Source organism: Falco cherrug, chromosome 1 (assembly GCF_023634085.1).
Source record: "Falco cherrug isolate bFalChe1 chromosome 1, bFalChe1.pri, whole genome shotgun sequence".
In the NCBI taxonomy this organism is placed as follows: Eukaryota; Metazoa; Chordata; class Aves; order Falconiformes; family Falconidae; genus Falco; species Falco cherrug.
In genome coordinates, this window is record NC_073697.1 from 84,475,244 (window position 1) to 84,499,612 (window position 24,369).

Here is a 24,369-nt window from a genome sequence, read left to right on the forward strand (position 1 = left end):
TGGATGACCTCAGGGGGTCGGACTGTGTTTTGTCGAGGTGAGGTTTCAATTAGGTAACGTTATCTTTTGTCCCTTGAATTCAGTGTCTCCAGACGCGTCACAGGCATCTAATCTTTAAGCAAAGCCACAATTAAAAACAACAGAAACGTGCGCTTGAGCCTTGGTGCTGCCTAGACAACCCGCCTTTCCACAGAAGCGTGGCAGAGCTCGCTAGAGGCAATTCCTGCTCACGGCCAATTCCTTCCAGGTCCTGAGCTGTGCTATTCTGTTGTGAAGCACCTAAAACACAAGGTGCGATCCTCTGTGACAGCCACAGCGATCGAGTCAGCCTTACTTGGCAAAAGGTGCTCTTCCTCTTCCTCCTCTTCCCCCCCCCGCCCGCCTGCCCGCCGCCCCGCGGAGGAACACCCCGCGGAGGGGAACACTCCGCGGCAGCCGTCCTCGCTGCTGCGAGCGCGCCCCGTCGCTGACGCGACTCACAGGGGTTTATTTCTTGTTGCATTGCACCACCTTCTGGGTCACTTAATTTATGTTCCAAGCAGGAAGCGGGGGGAGGACGAAAGAGGTTTTGGCAGGAAAATTCTCTGCCGACGGATCATCACGCACATCACAGACATCACGCAGGAGGCGCCAGCGGCCTCGATACAGGAGGGGGAGGGCGGCGCAGCCCGAGGAGGCGCCCGGCGGGCGGGCACGGGCGCTGTGCTGCGGCGCCCTTCGGCTCTGCGCGCCGCGGCCGGCGCCACCCTTCGGGACTCTCCGGCAGAGCTCGGGGCTCAGGAGCCAATCGGAGGAGGGTGTGCGTTCCCGCCTTGCGCCGCTAGTGCGTGCAGCCGCGGCGGCGTGCAGCTGCCCCCGGCGCCATTACGCCGAGGGGAAGAGCGGCCGCTTTGAGGTGGTTGTGGCGGCTCCTGTGGCGGGGGCCCGGCCTGCGGGCAGTGGTGGGCTGGCTGTTGACCTTCGTGGGAACAGAGTCGTGTGGAGTTGTGACGAGAACGGGCTGTTGCGTATTGCAGCAGTAGGAGCAGTAGTCCCTTTGCGCCCCGGTCACAGGTTGAGGTAACACAGAGGGCCGAGCAGAGTGGGGGTTGGACACGCCTCTGGGCGCGGGTTTTGGCCCCAAAAACTGCTCAAGGCTGGCAGAGAAGTTATGGCTGAGCCCACACTGAAAGGGGGGGTGGGGGGCGGGTTGCATGTGATGACAGACAGGTCTGTGGGGCCGGTTTGCCTCATTAGGTAGCCGAGCAGGTGGTAACGGTTGGCATTTGCTCTGGGTGAAGCATTCCCTGCCCCTAGGGTAATGTAACAAATTAGGTTGAGTTGAGTCTTGAGCATCACTTGAAAGTAGTATCAGTAGGCTCCGACTTATTCTTGGCTGAGGTTGCAGATCCTGCCGTGCTCTACCATTTCGTTGACTTGCTTCACAGCTTCAGAATTTGTGGTGGGTTGTGCTGGTCAGTTCAAACTTGAGTGTAAGAAGCTGTAACGCCCCCACGCTACCTGTTGTGGCTGCATTAGTTCCAAGAGCAGGACATTTTGCAGAGGAGGGTGTATTTTAGTGAACCAGCTGAAATTAAACAAGGGTAAATGCAGTGGTGCTGCTCATAATACTGTTTGGAATAAGGGTGGGGGAAGGAGAAGATTGAACACTAATGCTATAGGTGGTTTGTCTTAGAAGATGACTGGAAGAGCTAGAGCCAGAGCAAGAGGAAGACCTCCAGCACAGGAGAGTACTATTCCTTCTGTCGGAGCTGCATCTGTAAGTTGGCTCTCCTTTAAATTTAGAGTGCAGCTAGGCTTTGGAATGTCATAGCTCAGCTACTTCCTATTTTAATATCAGGTATATATGTTAGATGTTACGTGTGTGTGTATATATGTGTCATGGTTTAACCCCAGCTGGCAACCAAGTACCATGCAGCCGCTTGCTCAGTTGCCCTCACCCAGAGGGATGGGGAGGAGAATCAGAAAGGAATGTAAAACTTGAGGGTTAATATAAGAATAAAGATTCTTTCATAAAAAAGATTAAAAAAATAACGCAAGGAATTAATTCACTACTTTCCATTGGCAGGCAGGTGTTCGGCCATCCCCGGGGAAGCAGGGTTCCATCATGCATAGCGGTTACTCAGGAAGACAAATGCCATAATGCCAAATGTCCCCACCTTCCTTCTTCCCCCAGTTTATATACTCAGCATGACGCCGTATGGTATGGAATGCCTCTTTGGCTAGTTTGGGTCACCTGTCCTGGCTGTGTCCCCTCCCAATTTCCCGTGCCTCTCCTGCCCTCTCCCTGGCAGGGCCCAAGAAACTGAGAAATCCTTGATGTAGTATAAACATCACCCAGCAACAACTAAAAACATCAGTGTCCTATCAACATTGTTCTCACATCACATCCAAAACACAGCACTGCACCAGCTACTAAGAAGAAAATTAACTATCCCAGCTGAAACCAGGGCAATGTGTCATGCGTGTAGTTACATTAACTCCTTTTTATTAAGGAAATTTTTGTGTGCTTACAACCAAGTGATCTATTGTAGTACAGTTGCTATAATAGAGCTAGTGGAAATAGGTAGACGTTTTCATAGCACGTTTTGTCCACTGTGATAAGCCTGCAGAGAAGCAGAACACATTAGTCTGCTGCTGCTATTAATGTATATTTGGCCAGAATCTGGTCCTTTTACTTTTAATATTAAGGACTTTCTGACTGCATTTGAGTTAGTGTTTAGGGATTATTTTGTGCATATGTGGCCTGGTCAGTCCATGGCTTGAAAATTGTTCATACTTGTGTGTTTGTAGCTATTGCCCCATACCTGGAGATTTTTTTAAAGCAGTTGCTCAAATTTGTCAGTTACTAATAATAAACTTTCATTTGAGAATGTTATTAGGTTGGAGGAGTGTTTCTATTCCATTTCTTGCCAGTGTCAGATGAGTTTAAGTCGTGATAAAAGGTAGTTTACAGGTCTGTTTCTCAAATAGTGAAATGCGTCTTGCATTAGCAGTGGCACTGATGCACCTCTTGAACCCGGAACTGAATTTATAAACCTAAGAGACCTGATTACTTCAGATTTTGTCTCTTTAACATGAATAAAATTGTTAGCAGTAGTCAGGAGGTGATACCAGTGTCCTGCTGTAGGCAAAGAGGAAACCAAAGGAAACAGTAAGGTTTAGGGACTATGCAGTCCGAGTGGATAAAAGTCTGCATTGTTTTTTTTTTTTTTCCTGTTCTACCACGTAGACTACATGTATCTCCCTCCAAGAGGGTTAGTTCCAGAAGTGTTTCCAAAGACATGCTGAAAAGAGATTGTGAACGAGTAGGAGCGTTTATGTTAGACATTTAGAAAATGAGGGCGTGCACTCTGTCTCAGGTTAAGTGAGAACATAATCTGTGCTGATGGCAGGGGAAGATTGGAAGAACTAGCCATGTGTTGTAGAAGGGAACCATCCCATTACTTGACTTTTACACTGCATTGATACAGAGATGTCATAGTACACCAGGTTCTTAATACTGAGGCTTTTATCAAAAGGCATTAGTGAGGTTTAAGGAGGTCAGGGGCCTGCCTTTCCTTACTGATGTCCTGACAACCCTGTGATCTTGCTGCAGGGGTAAGAAAGAGGATAGATTGGTCAGTCCCTGGCAAGTTCTTCCCGACATGGAGACTGCATCCTCCAAGGAGGATGCAGAGAGGGTGGAGCTTGGCTTTTCGTAGTGGTGCATGGTGGGAAGATGAGACACAATGGACACAAACTGAAGCAAGGGTTGTTCAGATTGGACATTAAAAAAAAATGTTTTCATGATGAGGACTGTCAAGCACTGGAACACAGTGCAGAACAGCCAAGCATACTGAGGTTGTGCAGTCTGCATCCCTGGAGATGGGATAAATCCGAGCAACCTGATCAGACCTCATGATTCACTTTGCTTTGAGCAGGCGGTTGGGCTAGAGACCTCTCGAGGTTTCTTCCAGCCTGATTTATCTTGTATTTCTATGAAGAACAAGACTGTTGTTCCCCTTCCCCACACCCATACAGTGGACCCTATCCCAGCATAATCTTGCCCTTCAGTTTGTGACTTGACATGGAGCTCTGTTCTGATCCTTTAATGGATGGGAAAGGAATACAGTGAGCTCAGGATCGCAGGGCTCTGCCTAGCTGTTGGACTAGAGAATCCATGTAGGTGGGATTACCACTTCCTTCAGGAGCAACGATGGAATATAGGTGAGGCAAAGCAGAACTGATCTTTCCTGAACTGCTTTTATGAATACTACAGGGAGCACAAAACTTGTGATAATATGCTGTTACTGTGATAGTACTGCACTCTGATAATTTTCACATAATATTCTTTAGGGTAGTGTGCATTTGATTTTGCAGCAATGCTTATGGGTGTTTAAAGACTTCTTAGAAGGTATACTTTTGGCAGATCTTACAACACGTAAAAATAACATGGAGAGTATAAAACCAGAGGGGCCTGCTTAGTTACTGATCTTGTGTTTAGTGTCAGAACATGCATGTGAGAACTGCAAGATGGGTAGCAAGAGCTCTCAGAGCAAACAAGTAGAGGAACTCCAGGAATGGATTGTGGGCAGTTTGTGACATTCTGCTGTGTTGCAGGGAAAGACGGAGCCAGGCTGGCCCTCTAGCTCAGCTTTCATGATTATCCTTGACACTGGCCTCTTGCTTGCTTACGCTTGGAGAACTTGATTACTCCTGGAGGGACTAATGTGGGGTAGACTGCGATCTGGTAACATGAAACTCTGAATTGCAGGATTGCTTATGGCTGAGGGTTGTGTGTTGCAGTTCTTCTAGGCATGACACTTTTTAATATTATTTATTCACTAGACACTAAACTTACAAAAGCTGTTTTTGTAAAATAAGTAATCAGCTACTTGAAGTATCAGAGGGATTGTTAAAAATGAGAAGTCCAGAAATTTTAGTTAGAGCTTGCAAAGAGAAGATTTGCATATACTACTAGTTAAATGAATATTAACTTGCAAAAAAAATAATTCCTGAACCCTGTTATTTTGGAATTTGAAGTACAGAGTAATAACTCTACTACTTAATATAGGGAAAAAAAAATTAAACTTAGGTAGCTGTTACACTTGGGTGTTTGAGTGTTCTGTACTTGGTTAGTGACTTTGTTTTGCTCTACTCCTGGAAGTACGCTGGTTTTTTCAGTTGCAGTAGGAAAAGCTGTCCCTAACTGTTGTAGGTTCAGGAGACTTTGCCAAGTCAGCCAACCAGCTGTCAGCACCCCCAGCAGCCAGGGATTCCTCCAGCGCTCTCAGAACCACTGGGTGGCCATGGGCAACAGAGGGTCCCTCAGCGTGTTCCAGGAGACCAGGATGGGAGAAGGCCAGAAGGTCAGAAAGAGTGAAAATGTTCGTTGCCTGTAAGAGCACACGCTTTGAAGAGAATGCAATTCAGATATTCTTTAAACTGTATTTCTAGGTTTTCTTTTCAAAATGAGATTTATTACTAAGATTTGGAAAAGTTCCCTGTATGTACCTTGTGATGATAGTATTGCCATTCTAAAGTGCAGTATAACTGAACTAGGAATTTTGAAAACTACTTCAAGTGTGCTCTACTCCATCTATACTATCTCCTCTTACCGAAATAGTTTAAAAATAAATTAAAAAGCAGATGGCACAACTTAACTGCATGACTACCAATAGTAAATTTCACTTTGATATTTCATTTATTTCATTGTTTTCCTTAATTCTTAATAAGGAAATTAAACTTCCTTACCTATTTCACATCACAGTGCGTTTAAACATTTCAATGCCAGCTAGAGATGAAATGGAAGATCCATCATCCCTGTATTTGCAGAAGAATTTACTGATTTGCAGTTTACATCTTTTTTTATTCTGGCTAGCAAGCTGCTACTAGTTAACTGTCTGTAAATCTTAGGAACTTATTATGAATTACCTGAATGTTATTTTTAAAAATAATTTATTGTGTAGCAGAAGCTGAAACTTAACGTGTCAGGATTTCTCTTAATTTTTTATATATATGACTTTCAAAATTGAATTGTATTTAATTCTTCTTTGTATGTAAGACTTGATTTCAATTCTTTCTCTTCATTAAATTTCAAAACAATAGGATTACAGCTTTCTGTGGGATTTCAGAAATTGTCTTTCGGAGATAGGGGTGGCCGTCACAGAGATTTCCATGACCTTGGCATAAATACTCGGCAAGCCATCGAACACGTTCAAGAATCAAAAACTGGTATGTTCAGATTAGACTATGACATATAAACAAATTGGAATGAAAAACAGTTTTGCTTTGCTTATGCTTTTAGTATTCCCTAGAGAACAAAATAAGAAAACCTTCATTGTGTACTAGAAAAAGATAAAAGTTATTCCTGATATCTGAAGAGGAACAGTAAGATGATGTCTGATGGCAGTGCTTCAGACAGAAGTTATGTAGCATTTTAAATTGCCACTATTTAGACGTAAGTCATGATCCTTGTATGTTCCTGTTGTCTACTTCTTCAAGCAGGACTCTTGATTTGCTTCTAGAAGTTTGGTATTTAGTAGAAGGTTGGTTTTTTTTCTAGAAGTTCTGGTTTGTAACACATTGACCTAACCAAATTAGTTAAGATCGTGGAATTTGGGACATCTTCTGAAGAAATTTTTTAGTTTAAATAAAAGGTTATATTCTTCCTTCCTTGAGATGAAATCATGCATATCAAAAAAGTAAAATCAGGCGGTCATGATGGTCCTGCCTTCTTGCTAGAACACAATTATTTTTAGCGTTCAACACTGCAGGTTCTGCACCAGTGTTGTGGTTGTAGTTTAACCCCAGCTGACCACTAAGCCCCACACAGCTGCTTGCTTAGTCCCCCTACAGTGGGATGGGGGAGAGAATTGAAAGAATGGAAGTGAGAAGACTCGTGAGTTGAGATAAAGACAGTTTAATAAGTAAAGCAGAAGCTGTATGCAACCAAAGCAAAACAAGGAGTTCATTCACTGCTTCCCATCAGCAGGCAGGTGTTCACCCACCTCCGAGAGAGCAGGGCTCCAGCACATGCTAATGGTTACTTGGGAGGACAAACGCCACCACTCTGAATCCCACACCCCCCCGCCTTTCCTTTTTCTTCCCTCAGTTTATATACTCAGCATGAGGCTCTGGTATGGAATGTCCCTCTGGCTAGTGCAGGTCAGCTGTCTGACAGCTGTGTCCCCTTCCAGTTTCTCATGCCCCTCCAGCCTTCCTGCTGGCAGGGCCTGAGAAATTGAAAAGTCCTCGATTGAGTATGAATGTTACCTAACAACAACTGAACGCATCAGTCTGTTATCAACATTATTCTCATAGTAAATCCAAAACACAGGATTGTACGAGCTACTGAGAAGAAAATTAACTTTATCCCAGCTGAAATCAGGACAGTTGGTAATAGTTTTGTATTGTAAGTGACTCTGTGAGACATCACAACGATATGACAGTAACTGTAGTCCACTTTTGGTTAATTAGACGATAGCTGGAGCATGCCACAGGTCCAGGAATGTCGGGGCTTAGTTCTGCTCAAGTCACTTCAGGGCAGAAGCAGTATGGTAGTTTTCATTCTCACGTAGATTTTCTTTCTAGAGCTATGCTAATGCTAGATCACGGTTTGCTGTACTTCGTAGGCAGCTGTATTGCTGGCCTCTTTATAGCTTTGTACGATTTTCTAGTGTAACATACATGCTTTGTATGTGGTAGGATTTTTTTGTTTTCATTTGGGGTGTTGTATTTGAGATAGAAAAAAATGGATAATGAAAGCCAGATTAAAATGAGTGATCCATAGTTGTCTGTAGTGTATTTTTTGTATTAGACTTGTGTCTTTAAGCCTAAAAGAAATTGGAATGAGACTTGAAAAAAATGGGAAGAAATATGTTAGATACGTAAGTGATCTGGAGGTAGTTCTTGCTGTTGTGGGTTTTTTGTTTGTAAAATCTTGAAATACCACAAGAAATGTCATCTTGTCACACATGAATGAGAATGTGGTTATGTCTAGTGACTGATACTCAACTGTTACTTTCTGCATTGTGCTTATGAGTCGTACAAAGAAAGATTAATTTGTCCACAAAGGAAGTGTATGTTTTGGTGGAAATTCTCTCTAGTACCTGGTACTAACCCTTTTGGGGGCAGGTTACTGATCTAAATGCTTACCTCGTTTGATGAGAGATTTTTCCTGACAACTGAAGGAACTATAAAAAGCTCTGATAAGCAGGTGGGTGTCTGTAACACTGTGCCTATGTGAGCATTTCCTATAGCTTGCTGAGTCTAGAACAGTTGCAGAACGCAACTGACCTCTGATCTTTTGTCTGAATGCCTTAGTACTTTAAAATTTCTCAGAGCTGTTGAATTACTATAAGCTAGTAAAATTGTGTAACTCCTAAGATGTTTGCCTCTCATTTTAGGTTCTTCAGGTGATAGGATAAAATTAACTGCAAATTACGTCCGTTTGACGTCTCGACCCCAGTGGGCTTTATATCAGTACCATGTTGGCTATAGTCCTGAGATGGAAGCGCGCCGTCTTCGATCAGCTTTGCTGTTTCAGCATGAAGAGCTAATTGGAAAGACACATGCGTTTGATGGATCGGTATTATTCCTGCCAAAAAAACTAGGGAATAAGGTATGATACAAGAATGCTATTTATTTTTTTTATTTTGAGTTGCATTTTGTGATGCATCTTGTTTCTTACTGGTCTGGGCGAAGTTAGAATTGATGTCCCCATGAGTACATTTAAGTGGATCGGATATATTAGTATAAGCTAATTTGCTTATGTAGAGAAATTTGGTAATAAATATCTGGTCCTAATGCTTAGGTTCTGCAGACTAGAGTAATGCCCTGCACAGAAGTGGATAGTATAGAAAGTATTTTTCCTTTAATTTTCTTTCTTCTTATGTCTTTTTGTAACTTCTGTATTTTAACATCCAACATGTACTGTGTGTGTGTGGCAAGGTTTTGGTAGCTGGTGTGTGTGTGGGATGGCCCCCATGGAAAGAGATTAGGGGCTGCCCTGTGCTGTACACAGCCATTTCGAGCCCCGGCCCAGACCAAAGCTGAGCCCATCAGCAAAGTTGATGGCACCTCTGTGTATTTAAAAAAGGTGGGGGGTTGGAATGCCAGAGCAGAAGAAAATGAGGAGAAAGGAGCAGCAGAGGGGAAATGCCATGTGTACGAGTGGTAACCCCTGTCTCCCCCAACTCTGCACCTTGTGCTATTCATTGCCTCGCTGGAGGGGCTGAGTGTAACTGGTGGCGTTAACAGGGCAGGGCAGAGGAGTCTGGAGTAAGTTTGAGCCTGGAAAAGGGAGAGGGGGAAGATGTTATCGCTGTATCTTATTTTTCCCCCTAGTACCTGAATCAGTAATGAAAAATATATTAATTGGCAATATATTAAATTTATTTCCTCAAGTTGAGTCTTTTCCTGCAATGTGAATTGGTAAGCCATGTTCCTGTCTTCATCTTGAATTCAGCTGCTTTGTGGATGGCCTCCATTCTAATCCTGTAGTCATCTTCACCCAAATGAATGAAGTGCTTTAAGTTACGGTTCACAGTTGTAGTAGGAAATCAAATTCCTGTTTCAGCTAAGTCTTGATTTATTAGACTCTTAATGCGCAAGTCCCATTCGATATTAGTGGAGCAAAGTCCAGATATAGCCCTGTTTGCCTCTAGTTTTATTAACAAAACTTTGCTTTCTCAGGTTACTGAAGTGTTCAGTAGGACTCGAAATGGAGAGGGTGTGAAGATAACAATCACATTGACTAATGAGTTGCCACCTACTTCACCTACCTGTCTGCAGTTTTACAACATCATTTTTAGAAGGTTTGCTGTCCAAGTTGTGTCTTCATAAGAAGTAATAATTCTAAAAATATTTGACTTAAGTTTTTCCTTTCCAAAGAGTGGACTACAAATCAATGTAACAAATCTGTATGTTGAAGCCTTTGTAGCTAACATTACTATGCGGCCAACCACATCTGGTGACGTTTTAATGTGCAGTTACATGCATATTCCTGGCACTTGTTCATGTGAATGGCGTTTATACCTTTTCCCTGAGCAGGCAGACTCACACTGGAGTGCTGTTGTAGGCAATTAGTCTTACCCTTGCCCTCTACTTGTTTCTGGATTTGCCTTTTAAAGCAGTTAGCAGTGCAGAACCTTGAGCTGGCAAATCACCTGTTTTTTTCTGCAATCTTTCTACTTAACCTGGGTACCTGGACTGCCTGGTTCATTAGACTGCTACCTTCAGCTGGTTGGTGAAGGGTTGGGTTGTATGCTAACTTATTCTCAACGGATTGTCATTAATTAAATGTCCATGGCCTTTCTGAATTTAGTAATTAAAAGGTCACATTTGTGATTGTTTATCTAGTCAGATGAACAAAAACTGAGGTTGTGCAGAGGTTTGGAACCATGCATGGTTTGATAAACTGAATAATAATGGTAAATGACATCCATATTTCATCTTGCAGGCTTTTGAAGATGCTGAATTTGCAGCAGATTGGACGTAATTATTATAACCCCAGTGACCCAATCAGCATCCCTAATCACAGGTTTGGCAAAAAGGATACTTGGGCGTAGGAGGGGTGCAGGGACAAAGGATGATACTTATACACCACTCTGGTGGTTTATCTTGTAATAAAACTATGGACTTAAAAAACTGGTATTCCTGGAAAGTACGAGACCTCATTCTCTAACTTACTTTCTTCTATGTGTAAGATCTCATTACTTGTTACCAGTGTGTGTTCTGCTATTACATTTCTACTCCACTGTCAAGAAAACTTGCCTAAATGTCTGGAAGCCTGAGATCTCCGAATACTTGAATTCTAAAGCTTAGGAGTTTCCAGCCTTCATTCTGAAGACCATTTAATCTGCCATGTAAATTCGTATCTGGCCATACCCCGCTGGATGGGTAGTTGTGGAACTCACCTATTTCTCACTGTCACATCTTGCCCTCATTCCCTGCCAGGATTGTGTATAATGTTACTGATGCTCCACGCTAGCCCTAAGCCTGTTGCACAAGTTAGCAAGCTTTGAGTTTGACTGGGGCCTCATCATATGGCTGTGGTGTACTCCTTGCCTACATAACCTGGTTGATGGAAGTAACTGGATGGTGTTCAACTAGATAAACTGTTAGTCTTGTTAAAGTGTCTTGGATACCCATAAACTTTGTATATAAGATATTTAAGACTAATGGCACCAAATGGATTTCTTAAGTTTTGGGGCATCCTTTATTTCACTTCAGTTATATTGCTACATCGTTCAGTTAATCTCCTTTTATCTCGACTAAGGATACCTGCATGTAAAACATTTTTCATTTTGTTAACTTTCAGGAGCTTGGTTATATTTGGATAACAGCTTCTTTGTGTCTTAACAGCTTTCCGATGTCTGGGAAAGTGGACGGAAATTGCTCAGGGTGAGAATAGAGATGCTTTAAAGCACGTTAAGATTCTGTATGTTCTCTTTTGGCAGGCTGATGGTTTGGCCGGGCTTCACAAGTTCTGTCCTGCAGTATGAGGAAAGCATTATGTTATGTACAGATGTGAGCCATAAGGTTCTTCGCAGTGAAACAGTGTTGGATTTTATGTACAGTCTGTATTACCAGGTTGAAGAAGAGCAAAGATTTAGAGATGCCTGTACTAAAGAGCTGATAGGTTTAATTGTTCTTACAAAGTAAGTCTCTCTCAACTCTTGTTGTCTTAGAGAGCTGTTTATTTTTTGGGATGTTCCATGTCCTGAGCTATATAAAGAAGCATCAGAAAGCGTGAAAATGACATCATTGTCAAGCTAGCAAGCGTATTGAGATGACAGTGTTTGTAAGAGCAGGGGTAGTACATACTAGTTTAGTTCTGGTTTCATTTGGTTTTCTTATGGTTTAGTTTTTAGTAGAATTGATAGCCTCGTACAGGTGAAAACTTGAAGTTACTGCTGCTGATAGGAGCAAAACTTTCAATTTCCATGGATATTACTATTAACTCATCCTGCAGTTATATTTCTTTTCTATTTAAGATCAAAAATCCCCAAACTGATTACATTGTTTATTTAGGTACAATAACAGAACATACAGAGTTGATGACATTGACTGGGATGCCAGTCCACAGTGTACCTTTAGAAAAGCAGATGGTTCTGAGATCAGCTACGTAGACTACTACAAAAGGGTATGGAAACCTAATGGTCAATGTGTGCATTATGCTTTAACTTGAAATGTTAGAGCGTTGTCAGAGGTTTACTTATGCATGGATTTGTAATTCATGTTTTTATTTAATAGAATTTTATTTTTAATGAATACTGTGTAATCTGAGGGTAGCGAGTAACCTATGCAGCATGATTCAGCATGAGTAGTGCGTCCCAATGAGTAGTCGGTCAGGCAAAAATGCTGGGAGGCCTACATGGATGAACAAAGAGCTCCTGGAAAAACTCAGAAAGGAGACATACAGAAGGTGGAAGCAGGGACAGGTAATCTGGGAGGAATATGGAGACACTGGCCCAGCATGCAGAAACGAGATTGAGAAAGCCAGAGCCCAGCTGGAATTGAATCTGGCCTGGAATGTTAAAGGCAATAGGAAGGGCTTCTATAAGTACGTAAGCAACAAAAGGAAGACTAGGGAAAATTTGACCCCACTGCTGTGCATGAGGCAGGGCCCCTGGTGACATAGGGTGTGGAAAAAGATGAGGTGCTGAATGCTGCCTTTGCCTCAGTCTTTACTAGAGAGATGGCCATTCAGGATTGCCAGGCCCCAGAGACCAGGGAAGAGTCTGGAGCAAGGAAGGCATATCATCGGTGGAAGAGAATTAGGTCAGGGAATACTTGAGCAAGTCCCTGGGCCCTGGTGGATTGCACCTACAAGTAACTGAGGCACCTGGCTCATGTTGTCAGGCCACTGTCAATAATATTTGAATGATGTTGGTGATAGGGGATAAGTGCCCAATGGCTGGAGGAAATAAAAAGTCACTACTGTCTTCAGTCCTACTGGAAGTTCAAGGAGGATGACACAGGGAAATATGGGCCAGTCAGTTTCACATTGATCCCTGGGAAGGCGATGGAGCAGCTAATCCTGGAAACATTTCCAGGCATGTGAAGGACATAGAGAGTCATGAGGAGCAGTCAGCGTGGCTTCACCAGGGGAAAGTCATGTTTGACCAACCTGATAAACTTCTGTGATGAAATGACTGGCTTAATAGATGAGGGGAAAGCAGCGGGTATTGTCTACCTGGACTTCAGTAAGGCTTTTGACACTGTTTCCTGTAAGATCCTTGTAGAGAAGCTGGTGAAGCATGGGCTGGATGAGCAGACAATGAAGTGGATTGACAGATGGCTGCATGGACAGGCCTAGAGCATGGTGATGGGTGGCATGATATGTAGCTGGAGTCCAGTAACTAGCGGTGTACCCCAGGGCTCAGTACTTTGTCCGGTCCTGTTTTAACGTCTCTATTGATGACGTGGGTGATGGGCGGAGTGTACCCTCAGCAAGTTTGCTGATAATTTACTGAAGGTAGAATATATGGACAATCATCTTAAGAGAAGTTACTCTTTCATAATTTTGGTTCTTTGCAGCAAAGTTTATGGGCCTACTACTGTAATTGTGAAATCTTTCTGCCCATCAGTTTCAACTGGAAACAGGGTAGGACTTAATAAGCTAGCAGCAAAATTAATATTATCCATTCTAGTTCGGGATGGAGTTTATAAATTACAGATTTTCTCTGCCATCTTGCCTTTGCTGTGATCCTGCTTTTTTTTACAAAAATGTTAGCCTTTGAGTAGTTTCTGAGGTGTGGTTCCCTTTAAGAAAAAGGAAAAGTTGAATTATGAAGTATGTTTGTTGACTGTCAGCTTGTCACCTTTTTGTGGTTTTTTTTCTTCTGAACTAAATTAGTGACTGCTAGACAGACCAACTCTTGCCAGATGCAAGGAAAGGTTGTGGGAGGATTGAATTTCAGAAACTTCACTTGGATTCCTGTGATGCCTTGAAGTAAACTGCTCTGTGGGGTGGGAATGTTCGTTACTGAACTGGAATGAGGATCGCAGTCTTGGGATGAATACTCTGGGTGGTAATTGCCTCAAGCAAGGCAGAAGCATTGCTTCTGTTGTCTTTTGCAAGTCAATAATTTGATGGCACCAACAGAGAGAATAGTGCTTCCCCATTTGGCGGCTTCTGACAAAAGGAGTTCCTTTCAAGTTAGCCATGCTAATTGAAAAAAAGTTGCTGGTTGCATTTCTTTTGGTTTTGTTTGTTTCTAGGAAAAAATACTCATTTTCTAAAGTGAGCATTATGCTTAAGAAAACTGAGTTCGTTATGAATAAACTAACATACAGTATGTATTTCTAATACAGCAATACAATCAAGAAATTACTGACTTGAACCAGCCTGTCTTGATCAGTCAGTCTAGGAGGAAGAGAGGGACTGTGATGCCAGTACCGGTGGTGTTAATTCCCGAGCTGTGCTTCCTGACAGGTACTGTAGCGTTTTTTCATATCAAAGTTTAGTGGGTTTGTATGGCAAGGTTTTGGTGTTGGGGGCGCTATGGATTTGGCTTCTGTAAGAACTTGCTTTCCACCCCCCACCTCTGTTCTGTGAATCACGTATTTAAGAATTTTCCTTAAAATCTGCATTCATCACAGATTTCACTCACATCAAGAAAAAAAAAATTCCCCACACCAAAATCAAAATAACATCATAACAACACCAAATGGAAGTGGACAGTTTACACACAATCCGCCCCTTGTTGCTTCACCACCACAACAGAAATTCCCCACCATTTCACTCTTCACCCTCTAGCTGTGTTCAGTACGAGTTTTGCCTGTTACCTCTCCCTGTTACTATCTTTATCTCAACCCATAAGCTTTTTGTTGTACTTGCTCCCCCCTGTCCGGTTGAGGAAGGGAGTGACGGACGGAGCGGCTTTGGTGGGCACCTGGCCTCCAGTCAGGTTCAGCCCACTAACAAAGCATCTGTCCAACCATAATGCCTGCTGAAACTGGTGTTTTGACAGCAGCCTCTTCTCAAGTTAAGTAGGAATGTTTTGTTTGTATAAATGTGATTTTTAGAAACAAGTTTTGTAGCTAAAAGATTATGTTTACATGATGCTGAAAAGTTCCAGGGATTTTGATGTTGCATACTCTTTGCATACAATGTTTCAGCATTATTTTCTATATAATATATATACAATATATATTATATAATATAAAATATATATATATGTGATATATGAATATATATATGAATGCATATATAATACGTATTCAGAACACAATTATTTCAGCATACAAAAATTCAGCATTATCCTACTGATACCTTGTAGTGTTTCTTGGCAGCAGAACTTCTGTTGAAACAGAAGTTTGCTAAAAATTGACAATTTTGTATGATAGATAAATATCTATTTTCCTCTGAGATACTGATTTTGCGCTAGCAGTACCTTTCCATCTCAGAATTGTTTTGCTAGGAATGTAAATACAGAGCTGTATGTCTTGTGTAGTTTCTTCTCAAGTGCAAAAATGCAGATTTTTTAATTTATTTTTTTCTTTTTCCCAGCGCAGATGGGAATATATGTACAGGGAGCAACTGAAAACCTTGATTACTACTGACACCACTTTACGTGTCTGCAGTACATGCATAGCTAATCTGCGTGACTTACAAGTTTACTTTCTTAGTCTTTAGTCTAACTTTTACTCAGAAAAACATTTTGCTGTTAACAGGATTAACTGAGAAGATGCGTAGTGATTTTAATATGATGAAAGACTTGGCTGTTCATACACGACTGCCACCTGAGCAAAGACAATGTGAAATTGGAAAACTTATTGACTGCATCCAAAAGTATGCTACCTTAGTATCTTTTGTACTTCTTTATCTTACAGATTTTTCATGACAAACTTTTTTCTTGCAACAAAACTTTTGAAATCTTACTGTTTGTTTTTTTTATTTAAGTCTCAGCAAGAACATATTTCTTGGGTTTAATTTAAATCTTGTTTTTAAACAGAGATGACAGTGTTCAGAAGGAACTCCGAGACTGGGGTTTAAGCTTTGATTCTAATTTACTATCCTTTACGGGAAGAGTTGTTCAAGGAGAAAAGATCCTTCAACCAGGAGCTGTGGTAAATAACTTCTGACATCTTCTGGATCTCTCACTGATGAAGCAAGTTATTAAGGAAGGAAACACTACTTGTTGGTTTGTAAATGAAGGATTATGAGTTAAAACATTATACAAAAGTCTTTGTCCAAACAGAGGACCTGCAAACTTCTGAAATTGTTTACAAGTTCTGTATAGAAACCCCTGAAGATTTTTTCTGACTTGCATTACAATAGTGTCTTCCTTGCAAAACAGTTCCTCTGTGTAAACAAAGTAATTCCAGATGCACAAACTAGGAGACTAGGGATGTTTCTGACTGGTTCCCATTTATTAAAATATGAACGTCTTCAAATGAAAAGCCACTAATTATTTCAGTATCAGTAGACAGACCACATACAATATCTGTTCACTCAAAGGTGGGGTGACTCTTCAGTATGAATAACTTAGATTTCAATTAAGTCATAAAAGATATGCCATAAAATTAAATTATGCCATAAACCAACATATATTTGCTCTGTAATAGAGATCTTTTGTTTGTTTTGAATGGTTGCTAGATGGAAAAGGGCATTTTACAGTATCCTCATCTGTATATCTGTGTATTTGGTAAAGCCTTTTTTATTCTTGTTATTGAAAAGGCCTGATATCTTCTTTATAATAGTACTTTTCTTTTTCTCAAGCAGTTACCTTGTTAAAAATAAAAATATGTGAAAAATAAGTCAATACATAAACAGCTGTGTCTTTGCTGCATAGGTTTTGTGCTACAAATAGTAACAAGTTACCTGGGCTAAAAATTCTATGTATCTTTGCATAATTATGAATGAAACATTTGAAGAGTGTAGGATTTCTTGAAAGGGCTAGATAAAGCTTATTTTAAAGTAGGGACAGTAGCAGTAAAGGAACAGCTAAAAATAAAGTCATTTGTTCTAGGCAGAAGTGTTAAAGTCTGTTCTTGATGTGTATCTGGAAGTAGTTGTGGTATAGCTTCTTTACTAGGATGCTGATTTTTCTTTCTCTGCCATCTCTTATTTGCAGTTTGATTACAATCCTCAGTTTGCGGATTGGTCGAAGGAGACTAGGGGAACTCCTTTAATCTGCGCAAAGCCTCTGGACAACTGGTTATTAGTATACACACGGCGCAACTGTGATGTTGCTAATACACTACTTCAGAATCTGTTTAAAGTCACACCATCTATGGGAATCAAAATGAACAAGGCAACCATGTAAGTCTCTTTAGAAAGCTGATGGAAAAATTATTTTATACATACTAAGGTGTATCTGTTAGCATGCTTGGGCTTGTACATGAGGAGATAGTGTAGTATGTCACACTGCAGATTTCTGTGAGATTTTTAATAAAACAAGTTACTTTCAGTCCCAGGCAAAAACAATTTGCATGCTGACTTCCTTACTTGTGCTTTTATTTGTGAGAGCTTTCCCTGGGGGTCAAAGCATGCCAAACCCAAACAGTATTAGACATACGGTCATTGAGGAAAGCCTTCTCAAGCAGAGCCACATCTATTTAATACAAGGAGTATGTGTTTTCTTGCTGACTTCAGATGTGTTCTGATTAGTTCTCGTTGCATATATCATTCTTTGAGTACCTGTGCTTGCTTTTCACTTTGAATTTAATTGCTTTTGGAAGACTTTAATTTGAGGATGATTCCTCTTAATCCTCAAAATGTGTAAATATTGTATGTTTATTAATAGCTATAAATGTGACAGTTCATACAGCACTGATGCATAATGAGCATTTATGTTTTTGCTGAAGTTTCAGTAGCAGTTAGTTGGGGGTTTTTTTCTGTACATATTTTTTCCTTTCCTTTTCAGGATTGAAGTAGATGATAGAACAGAAGCTTATTTAAGGGCTTTACAGCAAAGTATTACCCCCAACACAAACATAGTATGTATTTGAATCCATAATTTCAAATCTTGTTAATCTCTGTAACTGGTGTTTTTAAGACTGGTGGGTTTCATTCTCAGAAATGAAACTCTTGGCTCCAGAGTTATCTACTACATGCCTACTCATACTGCTATTCAAACCCTGGGCTAACTATGGGTATCGTTCTGGAAAAGTCTTTGTACTTGGCTCTGAAGTATGGACACTGACACTTTCCAGCTGTTCTTGCACTGTGAACGCTTGAATTTCTCTTGAGCATAAGAAACTTTTCCTATAGAACTACAACTGTTATGCAAATGTCAGTATGCAGCTGCTTCTTTTTTTCTTTAAAGGCAGTTTGTGTCTTGTCCAGTTCCCGAAAGGATAAATATGATGCTATCAAGAAATACTTATGTACGGATTGTCCCATTCCAAGTCAGTGTGTGATTGCTCGCACTTTAAGCAAGCCTCAGACTGCTATGGCCATAGCAACGAAAATTGCCTTACAAATGAACTGTAAAATGGGTGGAGAACTTTGGAGCGTTGAGATTCCAGTAAGTAATATCTTTTTAAAATGGTAACTGTGTTCTTTTGAGCCTTATTTAAAAGCAAGCCTTTCCCCCCGCCCCCCAAAAAATTGCTTGTTCTTTGTGTAGTTTGTTTTGTGCTGGTGAGAAGAGGCATGAAGTGAAATACGACATAAGGAGATGTCTAATTAAAGAATTGTCCTGGAACTGTACCACTTATGTCAGGGTCTTATTACACTATAGGACGGAGTTGATAGGTGCTTTGGCATGTCTTTATGTACTGATAATGTGTGTTCTGTATTGATTCCTTTTAAGTTGAAACAGGTGATGGTTGTGGGAATTGATTGTTACCATGACACTTTATCTGGAAAGCCGTCGATTGCAGGATTTGTTGCTAGCCTGAATCAAACAATGACACGGTAAGATTTGAATGCCAAAGAAACATCTTGACTTCGCTGAGAAGTAGCTTGAATGCGGTGGGCCATCATGAGACTGTCCAAACTGATTTACTGAATGTTGTTAATAACTATATATTGTGAGGGGTTTTTTTCCACTGCATCCCTTAAGGAACAGCCTTGTCCTCCTTCCACAGTGCTTGGAAGAGGGGACAGAAGGTGGGGCAAGGTCTGGGATGAATGGAGGGCATCAGGCTTTTCTGCTCTGTGAGTTGACTTGTGTGAGTGTTCTGATGGAGAGGAACTGCACATGGTGCTAAGGCTTTTGTCTTACCACAGGGGCTTCTTCGCAAGGGAAACAGTCTCACAGTACGCTAACTCTTGCTTCACTGCATTGACCCACAGTACCCATAAAGACCTAAGTGGTTGTAGCCATTTAAAAAATAAATTCACTGAAGTAAGCCTGGGAAGTGCTTTGAAGGTCATCTTTCATCATGTTCTTCACAGGTGGTTCTCCCGCTGTGCTGTTCAAGGTCGTGGGCAAGAACTTGTGGATGGGCTCAAAGCCTGCTTGCAAAGTAAGGGAAGGCTTTCTGCTTTTGTTGAGTCAGATCAAAGCAATGACCCTTCAGCTTCCTCAAAATATGCCTCAGCTGTGTTGAGGGGCAGTGTTACCAACCTTGCATTTAGATAAAAACAGATCAAAAATACAGTTGTAAATACTGCTGAAAATCAATGGCTTTTTTGTCTACATTCTCTTATTGGTTCCCATATTTCTTAACAATAATTAAGTAATACTTATCAATGCACCTCAAAGAATGTTTTAAAGGAGACAGATTTAAAGGATGACAGCTCCTTCCTGCGAGAGCGGCCAGCACCAGCGGAGTAGATAATCTTAGATTCTTTCTTTTTCTGTTGGTGCACTGGTAAACCAGTATACTTTTTGCAGGTAACATTTGTGTATCATGATACATACCTCTTTCAGGTGACTGACAGACTTGACCTTATGTTTAAAAACTCCTACTGCTGTTTTTCCAGTAATAAAAATCCATTTATGTTTTGGTATAAATTGTCGTTGTAGCCAACAGCTTTTATGCTTTTGATTTTTTTTAAAGCTGCTCTAAGAGACTGGTTCAAGTGGAATAAGTATTTGCCCTCTCGTATTATTGTGTATCGTGATGGAGTAGGAGATGGACAACTAAATACTGTGGTTAATTATGAAGTTCCTCAATTTTTGGATTGCCTGAAGAGTGTTGGTAAAGACTACAAGTAAGTGCTTCCACCAACCCTCTTTTTCATACTGCAAGGGGAGTACAGGCTGAGATACAAAGAGTGGTTACAGATGAAGATGTTGTCGTCTTTTCATCCTTACTTATTTTTACTTGAGCTCAAATAATTGCTTTTATGGCGACTGGTTACATTATTTGAGATACCTAACTTATAATAGGAACAGCTGTTAGTACATGCACCACGTGAGTACTCAATACGCACACGTATACACCTGTATACTTAAGGCATTCTTGATGCATGTGGTGAACTGGTGGAAAAAGCTGGTTACTGTTCCATGTCTCCGGTAGGCCCATTTAGTTCTTTCCACTTTGGAAAGGACTGTCTGCTGTCCAGTCACTTACGTTCTGCAGTTTTCAACATTGCTTTAAAACTTAGCAGCTGCAGTGACTTGGTTTCTTAATCTGCTCTGAAAAACAAGAATATTTCCTGACGCCACAGGCAAGCAGAGCACAAAACAAGTTACAGCAAGTAGAAGTTGAAGTGCTTACTACTTCTGTTTAGCTTCTATAAATGGCTTGCTCTTTACCAAAAATACTGTTAAAACGCCGTGTTATCTGTATGAAAAGATGAGGTAGAGAGCAGATCTGTGTTTAGAAGATCTCCTTTTGGTCTTCATTGTGTCTCTCAATTAAAGTTGGATTGGTGAGAAATAGCATCGAAGTTGCACCTGAAACTAAAAATTTAAAGTTACGATTTTCTGTTTAAATCAATGAGTGAAGACTTACACATGAAATTAATGCCCTGGAGAACTCTAAATTAATTGGTTTTAATTTGAAGCTCTACAGAATCTGTTCCTGAAGAACTCTTAGTGCAGTTTTTCTGGATACATTAATGTTTTTTTCTTTTCTTGGCGTTTTATTTTAGTCCGAGACTTACTGTGATAGTTGTGAAGAAACGAGTGCATACCAGGTTCTTCGCACATTGTGGTGGAGCAACTATAAACCCACCCCCTGGTACTGTTGTTGACGTGGTGGTTACCAGACCGGAGTGGTAAGTTAGTGTAGAAGTAACACTTCTGTTTGCTGGCAACCTGATAATAAAGGAAATATATCTGATATTAAACTGATTGTGGGATCAAGCAGAAGAATACTTTCCACACTGGTGGCCTTTTGAAAAAGAAATTGGTGTGAACGTGTAGGTGAAAGAAATGGACAAGCTTAGCTTTTACAACTTTGCTATGCAGTATTTCGTGGTTTCAATGTGCAGTATTTGTATATGTTTAGAGTATTCCATACCCTTTAAGTAAGCGTGTGTGTGTGTGTTTCACTTTTTGCGGTTCCTTTTTTGATTTTTAAAGGTTTAGTACCAAATGAGTGTCTATGGATAGGATTGCCCAGCTGTCCTTTACCTGAAATTTAAACTCTGGCTGGTTCTACTCTGGCATTGCATATCAATCTTGTTACTTTGTAAGGGTGCATTTTATGAGCAAGTGGTGGAAGTATTCTTGGGTGGTTGGGAAGTCACTAGAAGAAGGTTCGGAATTGTACAGTTATGGGTGTGGGTAAAACATGTACACAGATCTCATTGATGTCACTTGCTTGCTGTTGGCATTGAGCAGTTTTGCATGCTGCGCTCCGTGATGCTCAGGGTCAGGTACGCGGGAAACGAGAAGCTGATTCAGTACATGATGGAAGGTTTGACTTTGGTCAAGGAAGGCTGGAGTGCGTAGGGAGCAGTGCAGTCATCTGTGGCAGCACAGGTCCGATAGTTTCGCCTTTCTCTCTTGTATTTTGCCAACTCGCTGCAGGTGTTCCAGGTGCTGCAATAGGCGACAGACATCCGAACATGGCTTGGGTGCTAGAGTAAACGAGGGGCATCAGTTCAGTATGTGTCCAGCGTGGTTATTGCGCTGTATATGTATATGATGAATGGTTAGGGTCTTTGTCGTTGTAAGACTTTGTCCATATAATAAGACCATTTACATTCTTCCAGATCTTCCGGCCTTTCAGAAAGAAAGAAAACTGATTATGTTGTGACCACAGCACAGGCATCCTTTTGGGTTTTACTCAGTATGCTTAAGTAAGACAAATCCGTGGGCGTCTGCATTTTTCCAAGAAAAGCAGCCCTTTCTGTATCGGAATTCTGAGGGTTTCTTTTTCCTGTTACAGGTATGATTTCTTTATTGTGAGCCAAGCAGTGAAAAACGGTTGTGTTGCACCCACTCATTATAATGTAATTTATGACACTAGCAAGCTGAAACCAGATCACGTACAACGTTTAACGTACAAGCTTTGCCACATGTACTACAACTGGTCGGTAAGTATTTTTTCTGGGAAATTAGAATATTTTTCTAAGATTGCACATCTTCATGCAGTAACAACCCAAACACCACCTTACAACACCCACGCAGATCCAAAAAGCGTGCAAGTACACCTCTTGACCTATGGGGTAGTTTGAGAGCTCGACGTTTTATAATCACAGTCCTTCTGAAGTCTGAAGATAAAAGTAATATTTATTCTCACTGGAAAATACTTGTTATTTTAAGTATTAGTCCCAAATTCTGTCTCAGAAGCAAAACTGAAATGATTATTTGTTACCTGCAGAAATGCTCACTTCTTTGTGTGGAGATGGAATGGTGTTCCTCCCATTTCAGCTGAGGCTTCTTCTGTTGCATGCCGAGATCAGCATGCCATCACCTCACAACGAGACGCGCTTTAGATTTGTTAGTTCAGTAATCACAAATATTTCACGTGACTTACCCACGTCCCACCTTCTGTGAGATCCAGCATCAAATGTAAACCTGCATAAGAAGCTTTTTTGGTGCGAGGAGGGGGATGGAGTTGGGAAGCTTTTTGCTTCTATAAAGCATGTTTTTTTTAATGTGTTCAGGGTATGTAATGTTGTTTTGACAAATTGGCATAAACTACAGGGAATAAGAATTTTACATGTATCCAGACTTTTGAATTCCAGGACTGTCTTTGTTACAGTGAATGCATGCTTGTTGCAGTGACTTGAAAATAACTTTTTTTTTTTTTTTTTTCCTTCTGCAGGGTGTTATCAGAGTACCTGCTCCGTGCCAGTATGCTCATAAACTGGCTTTCCTTGTTGGTCAGAGTATTCACAGAGAGCCAAACCTGTTGCTTTCAGACAGACTTTACTATCTTTGAAGCTGAGTTACCAGCTACAAAAAATAATGTAGTTCCTTTCTAGGGAATGTGGAACTGTCTGGGGTTTTGGTTTTGTTTTTTCTTAAAGAGACATGCATGGGAGAATGAGTATCTGCAGTTGTGAAACACTGTCATTGTAGCAGGAAAAAGCTAAAGTTGGCAGATCTGCATTTTGAATAGGTCTCTGCTTGCTATAAAACCTACATAATTTCTTACTATTTTATAGTACTGATTTATGAAAGTGTTTCTGGGATTCTTCATGAAAGATTATCAGTTGTTCTTTTACGGGTTTGAGGTTTCACACAGAATTATTTTCAGCATACAAGACACATAGTTACGCGGAGCAAAATCCAAGTTTCTCCAGTAGCACATCACACTTTTAATTTTCAAAATGCAATTGTTGCCTCCTCGGTTTTGTTAGCTGTTAAGATAAGGACAGCATTTTTTATCCTGAAATATTTCATATCGCAAAAAAAGGTTGTTGGACCTTTTTTTATCAGGCGCAGAGACACAGGCAGCGCCTAGCGAACAGTTGGGATTAGTGCTGGTTTCTTTAACTAACTTGTTGCAAACCTTGTTCCTTTTGTTTGTGAGATTTAAATAAAGTGGTTGCTGTAGTCCTTGCTCACTTGATCGTGTTAGGTGTCTTTGCTTATATACTTCAAGACTGGGCTCTGGGCATACCACCTGACATAACACTAGTGTATCTTTACAACCATTTCTTACCTCTGGAAACCCCCCAGACTCGCGTTTAGATACGCCTTTATTCTACAGTAAACTTCAGCAGCTGACAGCTCTGAAGAATGAGGGAGCTCTGTAACTTGTATTCAGTTCAGTTTTTTTCCTCTCCTAGGCTGCGAAAGCATTTCCACATTAAATTTGTAATGAAGAAGGACTTGGGGGGTTATGGCAAATACTTTGTGCTTTCAGCTTTCCCTATTTTGTATTTCTTCCTGGTTACTGTCACTTACATTATACGTGTTCTGGCTATTTGTTCTGATCTGGTTGGTATCGTTTGAGGTCAACTGAAAAGGAGCTTTTGCAGCTGCTTCCTTTCGTCAGCTATGGAAGGGTAGGAAATGGTCACTGTGGGCTGTTCCTTCTCCGCATGGGTGCAGGGTCGGAGCACGCAGCTTTAGG

At 41.0% G+C, this 24,369-nt stretch overlaps 1 protein-coding gene across 1 annotated transcript; it reads left to right on the plus strand.

Moving 5' to 3' along the window:
* Positions 1–708: 708 nt before the first annotated feature.
* Positions 709–23,859, plus strand: PIWIL1 (piwi like RNA-mediated gene silencing 1). Its single transcript, XM_005445196.3, has 21 exons — positions 709–1,059; positions 1,676–1,759; positions 5,201–5,351; positions 6,091–6,216; positions 8,391–8,605; positions 9,679–9,800; positions 10,445–10,525; positions 11,445–11,645; positions 12,019–12,130; positions 14,305–14,425; positions 15,667–15,784; positions 15,948–16,062; positions 17,070–17,257; positions 17,862–17,934; positions 18,264–18,464; positions 18,753–18,856; positions 19,340–19,410; positions 19,948–20,101; positions 20,987–21,112; positions 22,231–22,378; positions 23,113–23,859. Exons 2-21 carry the CDS (start codon positions 1,679–1,681, stop codon positions 23,227–23,229), a joined length of 2,625 nt encoding a protein of 874 aa, XP_005445253.1. The 5' UTR covers positions 709–1,059; positions 1,676–1,678; the 3' UTR covers positions 23,230–23,859.
* Positions 23,860–24,369: the final 510 nt, after the last annotated feature.

Excerpts from the sequence above, each read along its gene's own strand:
- PIWIL1 (XM_005445196.3), top strand. The coding sequence starts at position 1,679 with ATGACTGGAAGAGCTAGAGCCAGAGCAAGAGGAAGACCTCCAGCACAG. Across the intron at positions 17,935-18,263 it reads TTACCCCCAACACAAACATA|GCAGTTTGTGTCTTGTCCAG; the intron begins GTATGTATTTGA and ends TTTTCTTTAAAG. Across the intron at positions 18,857-19,339 it reads CTGAATCAAACAATGACACG|GTGGTTCTCCCGCTGTGCTG; the intron begins GTAAGATTTGAA and ends TGTTCTTCACAG.